Source organism: Poecile atricapillus, chromosome 23, assembly GCF_030490865.1.
Source record: "Poecile atricapillus isolate bPoeAtr1 chromosome 23, bPoeAtr1.hap1, whole genome shotgun sequence".
Lineage (NCBI taxonomy): Eukaryota > Metazoa > Chordata > Aves > Passeriformes > Paridae > Poecile > Poecile atricapillus.
This window is the reverse complement of record NC_081271.1, coordinates 5,455,863-5,470,490: the sequence shown is the minus strand read 5'-3', so window position 1 is coordinate 5,470,490 and position 14,628 is coordinate 5,455,863. Positions and strand designations below refer to the sequence as shown.

General features: G+C 52.4%; 1 protein-coding gene across 1 annotated transcript; it reads right to left on the bottom strand.

Annotated features, from left to right (window-relative positions):
* Positions 1-897: 897 nt before the first annotated feature.
* On the bottom strand, positions 898-14,118 carry KCNA3 (potassium voltage-gated channel subfamily A member 3). The gene is made up of 2 exons (XM_058856154.1): positions 10,738-14,118; positions 898-1,300 (listed from the first exon to the last, which is right to left on the bottom strand). The coding sequence occupies exon 1, from the start codon at positions 13,973-13,975 to the stop codon at positions 12,224-12,226; it is 1,752 nt and encodes a 583-aa protein (XP_058712137.1). The 5' UTR covers positions 13,976-14,118; the 3' UTR covers positions 898-1,300; positions 10,738-12,223.
* Between the last annotated feature and the right edge of the window lie 510 nt (positions 14,119-14,628).

Here is a 14,628-nt window from a genome sequence, read left to right as displayed (position 1 = left end):
ACAAAGAGGTTCCTGTGCTTATCTGAGTCCCTCCAACATTATTTTCACCCTTAAATCCAGCGCTGTTCCAAGTTTCACTCTGCTCCTCCGACAGAGGCTGTGCTGGGAGGGTTTCGGTCTCCAAGCTGGGATGGAGGCAGCATGAGCAGGTGGATGAGGCTGGGGAGGGGGAAAAGGGGGAGCCAGAAGCAGGAGAGACCATCAACCCCTTTGCCATTTGCATTTATCCCTTTGCAGACCATTTATCTCATGGCACCAGGATGATATTGATCCGTGCACTCCTAGGAAACACAGTGAGGTTATAGAAAGCCCAGCTTTAAGAGCTTCCCAGCCCAGGAGGGGCAGCCCACAGCTCTAAACCTGCCACCAAAACCCTCAACGTGCAAAATGAAACAGCAACAGGCAAAGGAGGGATGGAATTCCCGATTATTACAGAACTGGCAAGGCAACACTGTAATATTCCCACAAGACTGGGGAACTGTGGAAGTGCAGACAAGGGCAGAGAGGCTCTCATGAAATGAAGCAGGAGCATGGTCAGCCAAGAATTGGGGGTTTAGACCTTTTCTACCCTGGAAATTCAATTTGTCCTTATTTTTTCATGGAGTGATCCTGATAGAAAGGCACAACTGTTCGACACCATTTTCCTCAGCACCAGTAGAGATGTTTCTTTCTAAATAAGGACTTAAAGTAAATCACAGCCTTTGGTACAGCACAGAGCTACTTATAAAGGGCAATTCCAGGAAAGTGAGAAAAATGGAACAGGAATGATTCTCGAAGAGCTGAGAACAGCCCGTGGCCTTCACCAGGGAACAGTGACAGCAACTGAATTTCCCCCCACTCCCTCCCACCCCGAGCAAAACACTTGGACTGTGTTTTAGCAGCTCTGTTTAACATATCCTTTCTGGCTGCTTCATCTTTCAAGAGATTTTTTTAAAAAAAATAATATTAAAAAAATTGAAATAATGTCCAAGTGACTTCCACCTCTCCTCCTCCTTTTTCCTGGCTTTGCTCAGTCTCGTTATATTGCACATGAGTTGAAGATAATCTGGCTCCAAAGATGTTCCCTTTTACATAATGCACTTGTTAGAAAACAGAGATGACGTGGGGAATGTTCCATATATAAATAAATGTATGAAATATGGACTGGGTTTAGGTGGGGAGGACAGGCCCTCTGTCAGTCGGGCCCATGGCAGCGTTGGTCACCGTTTTGGAGATGTTTGGGATGTTTGTCCTTTCCTTGGAGATGTTTCATTTCTCAACACAGTCCTGAAGGTCCTCATTTCAAAACTTCTTCTGTGATCTGTTGGGCAAAGCAAAGAACCACTTTTATGCACAGCCTGATTTGGAAAACAAAAACAGGTTCATTTTTTTCAAGTAAAGTGGAAGTTGCACATTGGTCCCCCCTGGCAAATTCCCAACTCCTTTTCCCACAAATGAAAAATGAAAATTTTCTAATTAAAATTCTTTAATGGACTAGATGCCACAGAGTCTAAAGTGAGCTAAAGATAGGAAAAAGATTCATTAAATATATTCCTGTTGTTAACTGTTATCTCACATTAATGGCAAGTTCCAAACCCACAGTAATTAGTGCCAAGTGGGTTTTCCTCATGTTTTTGTCTTAATCAAGCTGTGTTTGTTCTGACCTGATGTAATTCATGAGATACTGAGGAACTGGTTGATTTTATAAATGCAATCCAGGTGATGCCAGGAGCCAAGGCTGATCCCAGAGCCTGGACTGTGGAGCTGCTCCCACAGGAGCACAAATCCCAATTCCCATTTTGATGTGGAGATGGGGGTGTCCAGCAAAGAGCCCAAAAAATCCCCCCAATTTATGCAGTGCCAGAACTGCATCCATAACTCCACACCCCAAGGACTGACTCCTATTTTAATACAGGGAGATGCTCTGCTCTTTGAGACACTGAAGTTTCTAGAAATTTCATGCAACTGTTTTTGTCCCTCTCATCTTCCAAACAATCCATGTTCTGCCTTTACTTCACACCATGGCAACTGGAGCATCCCAGCTGCCCCGAGCACACTGAGCCGGGTGCTTCATCAGCAGCTGGGGATGAGGGAAAGGCTGGGAGGAGATGCAGTCACAGCCCAGAGCCCAGCCTAAGGCACCAGGACCTGCCTGCTCCCAGCTCAGCCCCAAAAATCAGCCTGTGTTCCCCAAAGATCACAGGATCTGTGTGATGAGGAGGGATGGATGCTGCAGGGATCAGGATGGAGGGATGGAGACGTTGCAGGGATGAAGTTGCAGCAATAATGAGGATGTGGGAATGAAGTGGCAGGGATAACGAGGATGCAGGGCTGATGAGGATGCAGGGAAGATGTTGCAGGGATAATGATGGTGCAGGGCTGATGATGTCGCAGGGATGATAAGGCTGCAGGGAGAATGATGGTGCAGCTATGATGAAATTGCAGATGAAGTTGCAGGGATGAAGTTGGGATAATGAGGATGCAGGGATGAAGTTGCAGGGATGATGAGGATGTATTTGCAGGGATGATGAGGATGTAGGGATGAAGATGCAGCTATGATGAAGCTGCAGGGATGATGAGGATGTATTTGCAGGGATGATGAGGATGTAGGGATGAAGATGCAGCTATGATGAAGCTGCAGGGATGATGAGGATGTAAGGATGATAAGGTTGCAGGGATGAAGATGCAGCTATGATGAAGTTGCAGGGATGATGAAATTGCAGAGATGAAGTTGCAGGGATGATGAGGATGCAGGGATGATGATATGGGGGTGCTGAGGATGCCTCTGCAGGGATGATGAGAATGTAGGGGTGTAGGAATGGTGTTACAGGGATGCTAAAATCCAGCAAAGGAAAGGGATGGGAATTCCTGGCAGGAGCAAAGATCCCTTGTGAGGCAGTGGGGAAATGAGCTTCCAGAGGGGCTCAGTGCTCTGAGCAAGGATCTCAGCCCAGGCACTTGTTCAAGCACCAGCTTATCCTGAAGTGCCAGCAGGACATTCCTGGGCTTAAAGCTAACAGGGCTTTCTGCTTTATTGGACTGGGTTTGCTGGGGGATTAAACCCCTCCCACCTGCCAGCTGGAAAGGGCTCCAGACTGCCAGGATCCTCGAGAATCAAGGGAGCATTACACACTCAGGAAATAAATAAATACACAAATTAGACCCAAACAGCACCTTCAGCCCAGGAAATGCCACTGGGCAAGATGGTGATGGTGGAGCTGGGACTCTGCAGAGGAGGTGGTAAATAACAGTTTGAATTCCCACCAGGCAAATAATCCAGTGCTTTGGGGTACCCTGGAGCCTTTCCAAGCTGTATCCTTGCCAGTAAAGAAAGAAATGCCAAATCCTCAGCCTAACAATGGTGTTATTTCCCTGGATCCAGTAAGAACAGCAGTGAGAAGTCAGGAGCATTCAGGAGCTATCCCTGCTCCGGCTCCTGAAGGGATCCAGATGTCTTTCCTTTGTACAGGGCTGAGGAAATCCTCTCCATCCCAAGAGAAATAGAGGATATTAAACAGCAGCCATAAAAATTAGATGTTTTTTAATTGGCTGAGCCAAATAACTTCTACCTAAACACTCAGAGCTGGCAAAACAGCTCCTGGGAGGGCAAGTCCTGAGCATCTCCTTCCAGAGGAATGGAAAACAGCTCCTGTTTGGAACAGGTTTTTAAGGGATAAACAAAGCAACCTCCAAAAATGATGGGTCTGGCCATCCATCACTGACACAAAGAATATACTGGAATGGCTGAGAGTCTTAATGCAGAATTAAAGAGGCAGATTTAATTGATGCCAATCAACACAGGGTTTCTGTTAAGATAACAGATCTTATCAAATTAACTGATATCTCTGACTGAGTCCCACACTTGGCTAATAAAGGTGCTTGTGCAAAGCTCTCCTCCAAGGGAATTGCATGGCTGTTAGGTCAAGAGAATGGAGCAATAAAGCCAAATTCCCAGGAAATTCCCAAGTGAGAACGCAGCTGGACTCAGGTCACATTCCCCACTCGCTTCTCCTCAGGCTCACTGCGCTTTCTCAGAGCATCTTGCAACCAGGATGGGAGAGATATCCCTGAAAATTTCCAGCCCTGGGAGAGAACAGCCCAGGCTTGTTTCTGATGCTGCAGAAAGAAGACTTCCTGCCTTAATTCTGAGGGATTTAAAGTGTGGAATATCATTCAGGCACCTGCACACACTGAGGCGCGGGCAGAGGCAGAGAATCCTCTAACCTGCAATGCTACATCGAGTTCCCAGCAACTCCTTCCTCATCCCTCCTGCAAACTCAAGTTGCCAGCAGCCAGGGCCATTTTAAGCCCAAATTTCTAATGTCTGGTTTCTGACCCACTGCAATAGCAGGAGGTTAAATTTTTACAGAGACACAGAGGCAGCTCCAAGCAGAGACCAGCAAGGAGGGAGAAGAGGGTTCTCAACCCTAAACTCACAGAGATTTCAGGGAAAATGGGCCAGAAGGGGGGGAAAGGGAAGATGCAGAGTGAAGAAATCATGGGAGAGGAGGCTGTTGATGGGGATCTGAAGGCAGAGTTGGCAGCCTGGGAAGCTGTGTGAAACCTCAGGCTTCCCTCCAGCCAAGGGAAAAAAACTGAATTATTGGGGTACCCAGGGCAGGGTCTGCAGGCTTTTCCAGCCCCAAGAAAGCTGAATCCCATAAAACCTTTGGAGGAGTCCTCACTTCTTGCTCTGTGTTTCAAAAGTGCCTCTTCCTTTTTCATTGCAAACACTTCCTGAAGTGGTTCTGTGCCATTTACAGATGGGGAAACTGAGGCACAGAGCCCACCTGCCCAAGGCCAGAGAGAAAATCCCCCACAGTGCTCACACACTCCAGGCTGGGGAGCAGGGACACGTTTCCCTGGGGTACAACCCAAACCCCCTGAATGGCACCACATCACCCACAGCATCACCCACAGCATCACCCACATCACCCACAGCACCCACAGCATCACCCACATCACCCACATCACCCACAGCATCACCCACCACATCACCTTCATCACCCACCATATCACCCACAGCACCTACAGCATCACCTACATCACCCACATCACCCACAGCATCACCCATAGCATCACCCACAGCATCACCCACCACATCACCCTCATCACCCACCACATCACCCACATCACCCACATCACCCACAGCATCACCCACATCACCCACATCACCCTCATCACCCACCACATCACCCACAGCACCCACAGCATCACCTACATCACCCACATCACCCACCACATCACCCACCACCTCACCCTCATCACCCACCACATCACCCTCATCACCCACCACATCACCCTCATCACCCACCACATCACCCACATCACCCACAGCATCACCCACATCACCCATAGCATCACCCACCACATCACCCTCATCACCCACATCACCCACAGCATCACCCACATCACCCACAGCACCCACAGCATCACCCACATCACCCACACCATCACCCACACCATCACCCACCACATCACCCACCACATCACCCACCACCCGCTCCACACACGGCTCCTTCCTTGCACCCAGCCCAAGGGCAAACTCATCTTTCTGCAAACACAGAAAACACTTTGCAAAGTGTGTGTTCATCCCTTCCATCCTCCCTTCCATCCTCCCTTCCATCCTCCCCTCCATCCTCCCTTCCATCCTCCCTTCCATCCTCCTTTCCATCCTCCCTTCCATCCTCCTTTCCATCCTCCCTTCCATCCTCCTTTCCATCCTCCCTTCCATCCTCCCTTCCATCCTTCCTTCCATCCTCCCTCCCAGCCTTTAGCTTCCCGTGGAGCCACAGCCCGAGCGCGGACCCTGCTGCAAGCCCCGAGGCCGCTGCCCAGCCTTCGGTGCTTCCACCGTGACAAAACCCCAGAGGATTTTCCTCATCTATCCGTGGTGGTGCTGTGAGGGAAGCAAAGCAAAGCAGCTGTGCTGGGCAGCCTCCGAATAAACCTGAGTGTGCTCTGCAGCCTTGCTGGGGCGAGCAGAGGGGGCGATGGGCTCGTGTTCCTCACAAACCACACATCCAAGCCCAGCCCCCCCAGCCAGGGGGTTCAGAGACGTTAAAAATGAAACGCAACCACTGGAGCAAAGCATCAGAGCTCCAACACGCTCAGAAAAGCATCGGAATCACAAGTGTGAAGGAAATGAATCATTCCTAAACAAAGCCAGCAGCGCCTGCTGCCGTCGGTGCGGCTGAGCCGGGGGTCTCACAATGAGTGTGCAGAGCCAGCAGAGAACGGCTGCTCCCACCCCGAGCAGTGATCAGGGAGCATTCCAGCTTCTCCTGACTCCAGTGAGGAGCTGAAGGAGATGGGAGACATGTTCTAATTTATTTGAGCATGTCTTGGTTCATAAGGAGGAGAAAAGTGACGGTGCCCTGCGGGGATGTTCATGCGGGGAGGTTTCCCTGCGCTGCTGCCGAGCATCCTCAGCACTGAAAATTCAGGCTGTGAGCGGTGATGAGACACAGACAGACCCTGAACCCTGTGGGTGTCAGAGCAGCACGTTAATCGAGGAAGGAAAAGCACAGAGAGGCTCACGGGGTTTGTGTTTGTGGTGAGTTTTGCAGAGCAGGGGATAAAAGGGCTGCAGGCGGGACCCCGCACAGATCCCTCTTCCCCACGCAGGGAGGTTTTCAGGAGCAAAATCTGGGATTCGCTGAGTGACAAAAGCAGGAGCACTGACGCCTTCCCGGCATGGAGCAGCCAACAGAGGGACAAACACCCCTGGGACAGGGACACCATCGCCCAAGGACGGAGTGAAAGTCTCGCTTGTACCCCAGGCTCAACCACAGGAGAGCTTTGCCTGGAGCAAGAGCTGGGAGGAGCTGGGAGATGGGGCTGGGGCTGCTCTGCAGGGATCCCAAATGTGTCCTTCCCTCAGACACAGACTCCTCCTGGTGCCAGTCTCATTTCTGACCTCAGGAACCCCCACTCGCCACCCCCTGGAATGGATGGAACACCCTCCACTGCTGGACAGGCCATTCCCAGCTAAGACGAGGCACCTCAGGGCACCCAAAATATCCCCCAAATCCTCCTCAAGGTGGTGATGGCCACGGCCCCGGGGCTGTTTCCAAGGAAAAGAAGCACATGGCTCCATCCCTCCGTGCTCAGTGCCCACCTCCCACCTCTGGCACGGGGCGAGGGCTGATGCCACCCTGCACCCGGCGGGATTGCCGGGACCTCAGCCATGCAAACAGCACCCAGGAAAAGGGGGAAAGGCAGCAACATCCCATCCTTAACACATCCTCCAGCTGTACAACACCCCCAAAGCCGAGCAAGGGCCAGTCGTGCTGCAGGGAGGGTGCAGGGGAGCAGCACCAGCTCCGTAGGAGTGAGAGTTCCTGGGACATGGCCCTGCCCACAGCAGCCTGTAACCATCGAATCCTCAGATCCTTTGGGTTGGAAGGGGCCTAAAAGATAATCCATGACAAAGATCATATCATATCCAGAAATCCCTTATTTCCCTGCTCCCACACGGCTGCCCTTGCAGGAGGATGCCGGGGCACTGAGCTCTCCCTCCAGGTACACACAGAACGGAGACTGAAGGGCAAGATAAGGCACAGTTAAACCCTGTTTGCCTGTTTGCACTCCCAGGTTTGCAGCCTACCCAGAGATCGTTTGCTAAAGCATTTAAAAGCAGGGAAAACCAAGCCCTGCTTCCCTGCGGCGGCGGTGGAGCCTCCGTGTGCTCGCACCAAGACATGCATATTTTAAAAGCTTGGCAGGAGAGGGCTCCAAACTACACAATTAAACAGATTTTACACACAACGCTCCCAAGCACTGCCAAACACCCTTTCCTTGTGCAACATCCCTGCAGGAGAGACCTCTTCGGAGCAATGACCCTGGCTGGCTCTTTCCATTCTGCCGGGGAAAGCGCTTGTCTGCCCTTTGCCGCTGCTTAATTGCCCATAAACTGGGCATTAAAAACAAAACCGGCTTCTTTTGTCAAGGGACGGAGCAGGAACAATTGCCTGGGAGGAAATTTAACCCTCCTGGAGGAAAGAGGATATCTCCAGCTCTTGTCTGTGTCCACACGTGGGGTGGGATGGATACTGCTCTGCTCCGGCCACCCCAAGCACCCGAAGGGCATCTATTGTGCTGGAGAACAACAGAACCTTTTGAAGGAGCTCAGGCCTGAAAACACACAAAAAAGAGGGCAAAGAAGCAGGAGAAAAAGGTGATGGTGTCAAAGCACCAAGTGGAGGGGTCAGGGGTGCGGCTGCTGCACCCCCCAGCACCAAGGGTGTGTTTCAAGGTGGCATCCAGGGCTGAAACAGGGAAACAGGAAAATACGGGCAGAGGGAAAAGGAAACTGTCAGGACTCTGTGAAAACAGAAAACAGGAGGTACAAGGTTCTACAGCACCCAGTGCCCCTGTGTAGGGGCTGGAACAAGATGTTCTTTAAGGTTGCTTTCAACCCAAACCTTTTCTGTGATAAATTAAAGGCATCCACAGAGGCAGCTCCAGCCTCCCAGGGCTGCATCCCTGGGGTGGGAGCTGCCTCTTCCATCCTCGCTCCCATCCTTCACCATCACCGGGTCTCTCGGGTGACAGCAACAAAGGACAGGGGACGGGAGGACATCGCAGCAGAACCACGCTGGGACTGCCCAGAGCTGCGGGGACCCTGCTCCCCTGCTCTTGGGGTGCTGGGAAGCATCAGCCAGGAGCTCGTGGTCATGCCTGTTCCTCCATTTAGTGTAAAAAGCTGAGTCTTTGGCTCACAGACAGCAGCTCCACTAACACAGATCCCCCAGTGCTGCCCCTCCAAGCACATCAGGGACAGGCGAGTCCAGCACAGCCGAGGCTCCCCTGGAACTCCCCAGGGGCTGCTAAAACACTGCCTTGTCCTAATGGGGCACACGGCAGGAGAGCAGAGCCACTTCAATAACAGCTGGCTGTGGAGAGCCCAGTGTTTCAGGGATCTCTCCAATTCCTGCCACAACATCTGCAGCAGCAGTTCCAGAGAAGCCTCAGACCACGGAACAGAAGGTATTTATCAGAGTCACTGGTTGGTTTGGGTTGGAACAGACCTTAAAGATCATCCAGCTCCAGCTCCCTGCCATGGGACACCTTCCACTGGAGCAGGTGGCTCGAGTGGTTCAGTTTCTCTCAGTGAATGGTACCCACGAGACAGCAGAGAGGGAAGATGCAGAGAGGGCAGAACATCCAAAGGATATCTCCAGTTTTCCACTTTCACTTCTTGGGATCTAAAAGACAGAGCAGCAGTGTATTTTTGTCTTTCAGTGATGCTGAAAAGTATTTTTCTGAATGTGAGAAAGGGGAAATTTAGGTCAGATATTGATTGCCCAGAGCAGCTGTGGCTGCCCCATCCCTGGAAGTGTCCAAGACCAGGTTGGATGGGGTTTGGAGCAACCTGGGATAGTGGAAGGTGTCCCTGCCCATAGCAGGTGTGGAACTGGATGATCCTTAAGGTCTCTTTCCACCAAAACCATTCTGGAATTCTACCAGAGCCAAACTGCCTTTTACCCCAGTGGGTGGAGTGGTTTCCTTGTCACCACTCCTATAAAGCATCTTTCACTGTCAATAAAATCCCCTTGAAACTACTCTGCTCCTATAAAATCAAGCAGGGAGGAGTCAGGAAACCAAACCAACAGCCTGCAAGGTCTCTGCTTATTTCAGATGACAGAGAAACTGAAAATTGTTCTGTGCCATTTCCAGGAGAACATGTGGTTTCCGTACCCTGTGCAGCTGCCATGGGGAAAACACCAACCCAGAACCCATCTGCAAACTCTCCTGAGTGCAATGTTTCCTCTGCTCTTAAACTCAAACCCTCCTTTTAGGAATAGGCATGAGGGAAAGCTTTAATAACAATAAAATTTAATAACAATAAAATTTAATAACAATAAAAAGGGAGAGCTCATAGGCTGAAATGACATTTTGGCCCACTGGCAGCCTGGGGAAAAGGCAAACTGAGGTGTTCCCAGTTATCCCACACAAGGAATCCCACTTATCCTGGACAAGGGATCTCAGGTTTGTAACTTCCCATGAAGTTCCAGAGCATCTACCTAATAAAGATCATTCTCTTGCACCCTCAGCTGATGGAAATCCTGGTAGCTCCAATAAAACCATCACACCCAGCAGCCAAAGAGAGGCTCTGATGTTTTTCTTTGGTTTATTGACTGTGGCTAAGGGAAGGTGCTACAAACCATCCAAATCCTTCTGAGTCTCAGAAAAATCCCAGCTAAACTCCAATCTTGGCATGGCCAGCATCTCTCAGGACGAGGCCCCCTCTCCACAGCCTTGGGAAAGGTGCGGGGAACCTTGGGAAACCTTGCACAGGTTTGGGATAAATTCCTCTTTGCTGTAGGTATTTAACAGCATCCCTGTTCCATGTGCTACCTCAAAGGAATTCGGCTTTTTAACCCAAAATCCAGCAAAACTGAGCAGAGCTGAAGCCAAAGCTCTCGAGGCCAAGCTGCTTTTGGTTTGTGTCGATGGCAGGGGCTGGATGGGAGCACTAAACCACTGAAATCACCTTTTTAGCACAGAAGTGAAGCAATCCAGCTGCAGAGGAGCAGCAGGGTTTTCCTCCTCCCACAGCACTAAAAAGCAAATATGATCAGAGGAGCTACAGGATGTGATCCCACTTTATCTAAGGTGTATAAAAATACCCGAGAGCGGCAGGATAAGCTGGAATAAAAGTAATAATAAAAGTAAGCAATGGGAAGCATGGAGTTTGTCCAAAAAAACCCGAACATTATGACTCCATTGAACTCTCCCCCGTGCAAAGCTCACCTGATCCCATCAGATGTCCCATGGCCCCTGGCGCACACGTGACGATGAATTTTCCCCGGTGGGATTTTTGGTTATTTTTCAATCCTGTTTTTTACTGTCCCCCTTGTTTCACAAAGCTGCCGAGGCTCCCCGGCCAAGCTTCCCTGCAGCTGCTCGGTGCCAGCTCCCACTGGCTTTGGGGTTGTTCTTGGTGGAGCAGGATGAGCCTCCATCCCCAGGTTCCACGGCCAAGGTGAGGGACAGGAGGATCTGGGGGTGTTTATTGCCTGTGGATGCTTTGTTGGGCACACGGGAGGAGCAGCGGGACTGGAACAAGGAAGGGGGTGCAGAGCCACGATGGAGGAGCTGGAACCATCTGGAAAGGCTTTTTGCGGGAAGAGCAAGGACCAAGGGGGATGGGAGAAGGGATGCCATGACAACCTTTGGGGGTTTCCCAGGAAACCATGGTCACCATGGCAACTGCATCACTCCGGTCGGAATTAGTGACTTCCGCTGGAAGGCGTGTTCACCACTTTAATCTTCTGGTGATAAGCGGCTGCATCTCTTCCAAAGGCATTGCAAAAAGAGGAGGAAATATCCCTTTGTCTCCGGCTGGGTGGGTCGGAGGCTCCCAGCCACAGCGAGGAGCCCATCGTGGATCCTGCTGACACCGCTCCCTGCTCCCGAAAACATTCCAGTCCTCGTCTCCTCTCCCTCCCCCTGCACACATCCCTGCTGCACCGCCACAAACTTGACATTGGAGGAAATAATTCCGTCAGGTTACAGGGGAAGGGAATCCAGAATAGAAAATGAAGGCTTAGGGGATTCTTTTTCTATTTAAACCAGTATTGATTGCGCTCGGTCTCTGACCAGATTAGAATTTCATAAATTATCTAATGGGGAGAAAAAGGGAATCTGGGATGTGCCCATAATGGCACATCACATGTTCCAATATTAAGCATCATTTAACGATGTGGTAACAGAGACTCTCTGCAGAATTAAATGGTTATTTCCTCCCAGCCCCCTCCCAGTATGCTCTGCCTCATGTTTTCCTCATTCCTCCACCCAGTCCAGGTTTGTTAATCCAATAAATTACTCTACGTGATGGAAGGGAGATCGGCTACACACTGCCCTTAGGGAAAGGGGGGGAAATTCGGGAGCAAAGCAAGAGGTTCCCCAAAAGCCCAAAAAGCAAAGCAGCCCTGCAACACGTTGCAGAACAAACACCTGTTTTGACAGTGAGTGTGGTTTGTCTTCATCTTCCTTCTCTTTACCCTTTAGCTGTCCTCTTCTCCAGAGAATTTTAAATCCTTTTACTTTTGGATCTTTAGAAAGGAAGGATCTAAAAAAATAAAGGTATAAAAACGAGGGCACACACAGACCGACGATGGTGCATGTTCCACACAACACCGACACACAGTCACTTTGCATTATTATTGGTATTATTATTGGTATCGTTTTACCGCGTCCTCAGATTTTGTTGCTGTTTGTTTGGTTTGGGTTTGTTTTAAACATCCGTAAAGATCTTTTTGATGTTCACACAGTTGGGATTGTTTGTGGTTGTGCAGTTGCCTGCTTTAAAGGCAGCCTGTTTGAATGCACTGTGATTGATCCCCCCTTCCTCGATCACCATGTACTCGGACTTGCTGAGGGTGGAATTGCTGCGAGCCTTCTTCATCTCCTCGCTGGACGAGAGGTGCTGGCAGCTCCCGACGTGCATGTACTGGGCTTGTTCCTCACCTTCCGTCTCCCGGTGGTAGAAATAGTTGAAGTTGGAGACGATGACGGGCACAGGGAGGGCGATGGTCAGCACCCCCGCGATGGCGCACAGAGACCCCACGATCTTGCCCCCAATGGTGATGGGGTGCATGTCCCCATAGCCCACGGTGGTCATGGTGACCACAGCCCACCAGAAGGCATCGGGGATGCTACTGAACCCCGAGCTGGGGTCATCGGCCTCTGCGAAGTAAACGGCGCTGGAGAAGAGGATGACTCCGATGAAGAGGAAGAAGATGAGCAATCCCAGCTCCCTCATGCTGGCCTTGAGGGTCTGCCCCAGGATCTGCAGCCCCTTGGAGTGCCGGGAGAGCTTGAAGATGCGGAAGACCCTGACGAGGCGGATGACTCTGAGGATGGCCAAGGACATGGCTTGCTGGCCATTGCCTTGCCGCTCAGCCAGCTCTGTGCCCAGCGTGATGAAGTAGGGGATGATGGCCACGATGTCAATGATGTTCATGATGTTCTTGGAGAAGGTGGCCTTGCTGGGGCAGGCAAAGAAACGGACCAGCAGCTCGAAGGAGAACCAGATGATGCACAAAGTCTCCACCACAAAGAAAGGGTCAGTGAAGGATGACACCATGGAAGCAGCCGAGGATGAGGAGTTGGTGAAGACGTCAGGTGGGAGAGGGCCACCCCCTGTCCCGAAGGTTCCCCCGGTTCCCTCATAGTCGTGGTCATCCCTGAATTCGGGCAGGGTCTCCAGACAGAAGATGACAATGGAGATAAGGATGACCAGGACAGAGACAATGGCAATGCCTCGGGCCGGCCCAGAGCTCTCGGGGTACTCGAAGAGAAGCCACACCTGGCGCTGAAACTCCTTCTCAGGAAGCGGCCGCTGCTCCTCCCGAATGAAACCCTCATCCTCCCGAAACTTCTCCATGGCCTCCTCCCCCAGCTGGTAGAAGCGGATCTCCTCGGAGAAGATGTCGATGGGGACGTTGACGGGACGCCGGATGCGCCCGCCCGACTGGTAGTAGTAGAGGATGGCGTCGAAGCTGGGACGGTTACGGTCGAAGAAATACTCATTGCGGAGGGGGTCGAAGTAGCGCATCCTCTTGCGGGGGTCCCCCAGCAGCGTCTCGGGGAACTGCGCCAGGGTCTTGAGCTGTGTCTCGAAGCGCAGCCCCGAGATGTTGATGACCACGCGCTCGCAGCACTCGTGCTCCCCGCTGCCCGCGGGCTGCCCGGCGGGCACGGCCGGCGCCGGGGGCTGATCGTAGCGCTCCCCCCCGAGCAGCGCAGGAGGAGGATGCTGGGGCTCCTCCAGCAAAGGGTCCCCGCCGCCGCCGCCTCCCACCACGGTCATGCTGCCTTCCTCCCCTTCTTCGCCCTCTTCCTCCTGCTGCTCGGGGCCCGGCTGGGGGGCGGCGGGGGGCTCGCTGTAGCCCAGGTTGTGGTGGCTGCTGCTCGAGCCGCCCCGAGGCTGCCGGCCGGCGGAGGAGGCGGCCGGAGAGTAGAGCAAGCTCCGCCGCTCGTCCATAAAGGTGTGGGGCGGAAGGGGAAGGGGGGGGAGGGGGATCGGAGAGGCGGCAGCCGAAGCCTCTTCTTCCTCCTCTTCCTCCTCCTCCGGGCGGAGAGGGAGCAACAGCCGCCCAACTCCTCCAGCGGCTGCCGCTGCTCTGAAGAGCTGAGGCTCTTCTCAAAAAATCCGCCCCCAGCCCTGGCACCGCCTCACTCAGTCACCGCTCCCGGAGACACCCACCAGCCCCCCGGCCCTGCCCCGCAGCCCCCCGCCAGCCGCGGGCACCCCCTGCCCTGCCCGGGGGAGCCCCATCCATCCATCCCGCAGGCAGCGCCGGGGGGCTCCAGCCTCCTCCCGGGAGCATCCTTTGCTGCTCGGCGGGCTGCAAGCAGGGAGAGGGGGGTTTCCTGGCACAACCGCTGCCTAGAAAGACTTTTTCTGCCCTTCCCCAGGTGGAATGCTATTTTGGCTCTGATTTTTGGGGTTTGCCTGTTGGTTTTCAGCCACGGTTTCACACGGTGGGAGGCTGTGGGCAGTGGAAAGCCGACAGCGTGGCCAGAACCAACAGTTCTTTTGAATCAGCGTCTGGGTTAGGCTGGGGGTTGTTTTTCTCTGTCTAGGAGAGCGTGTGTGTGTGTCCATGAGTGTGTGTGCACACGTGTGTGTGTGCG

Bases quoted from the DNA above. Each gene is read 5' to 3' on its own strand.
- KCNA3 (XM_058856154.1), bottom strand. From the start codon at position 13,975: ATGGACGAGCGGCGGAGCTTGCTCTACTCTCCGGCCGCCTCCTCCGCC.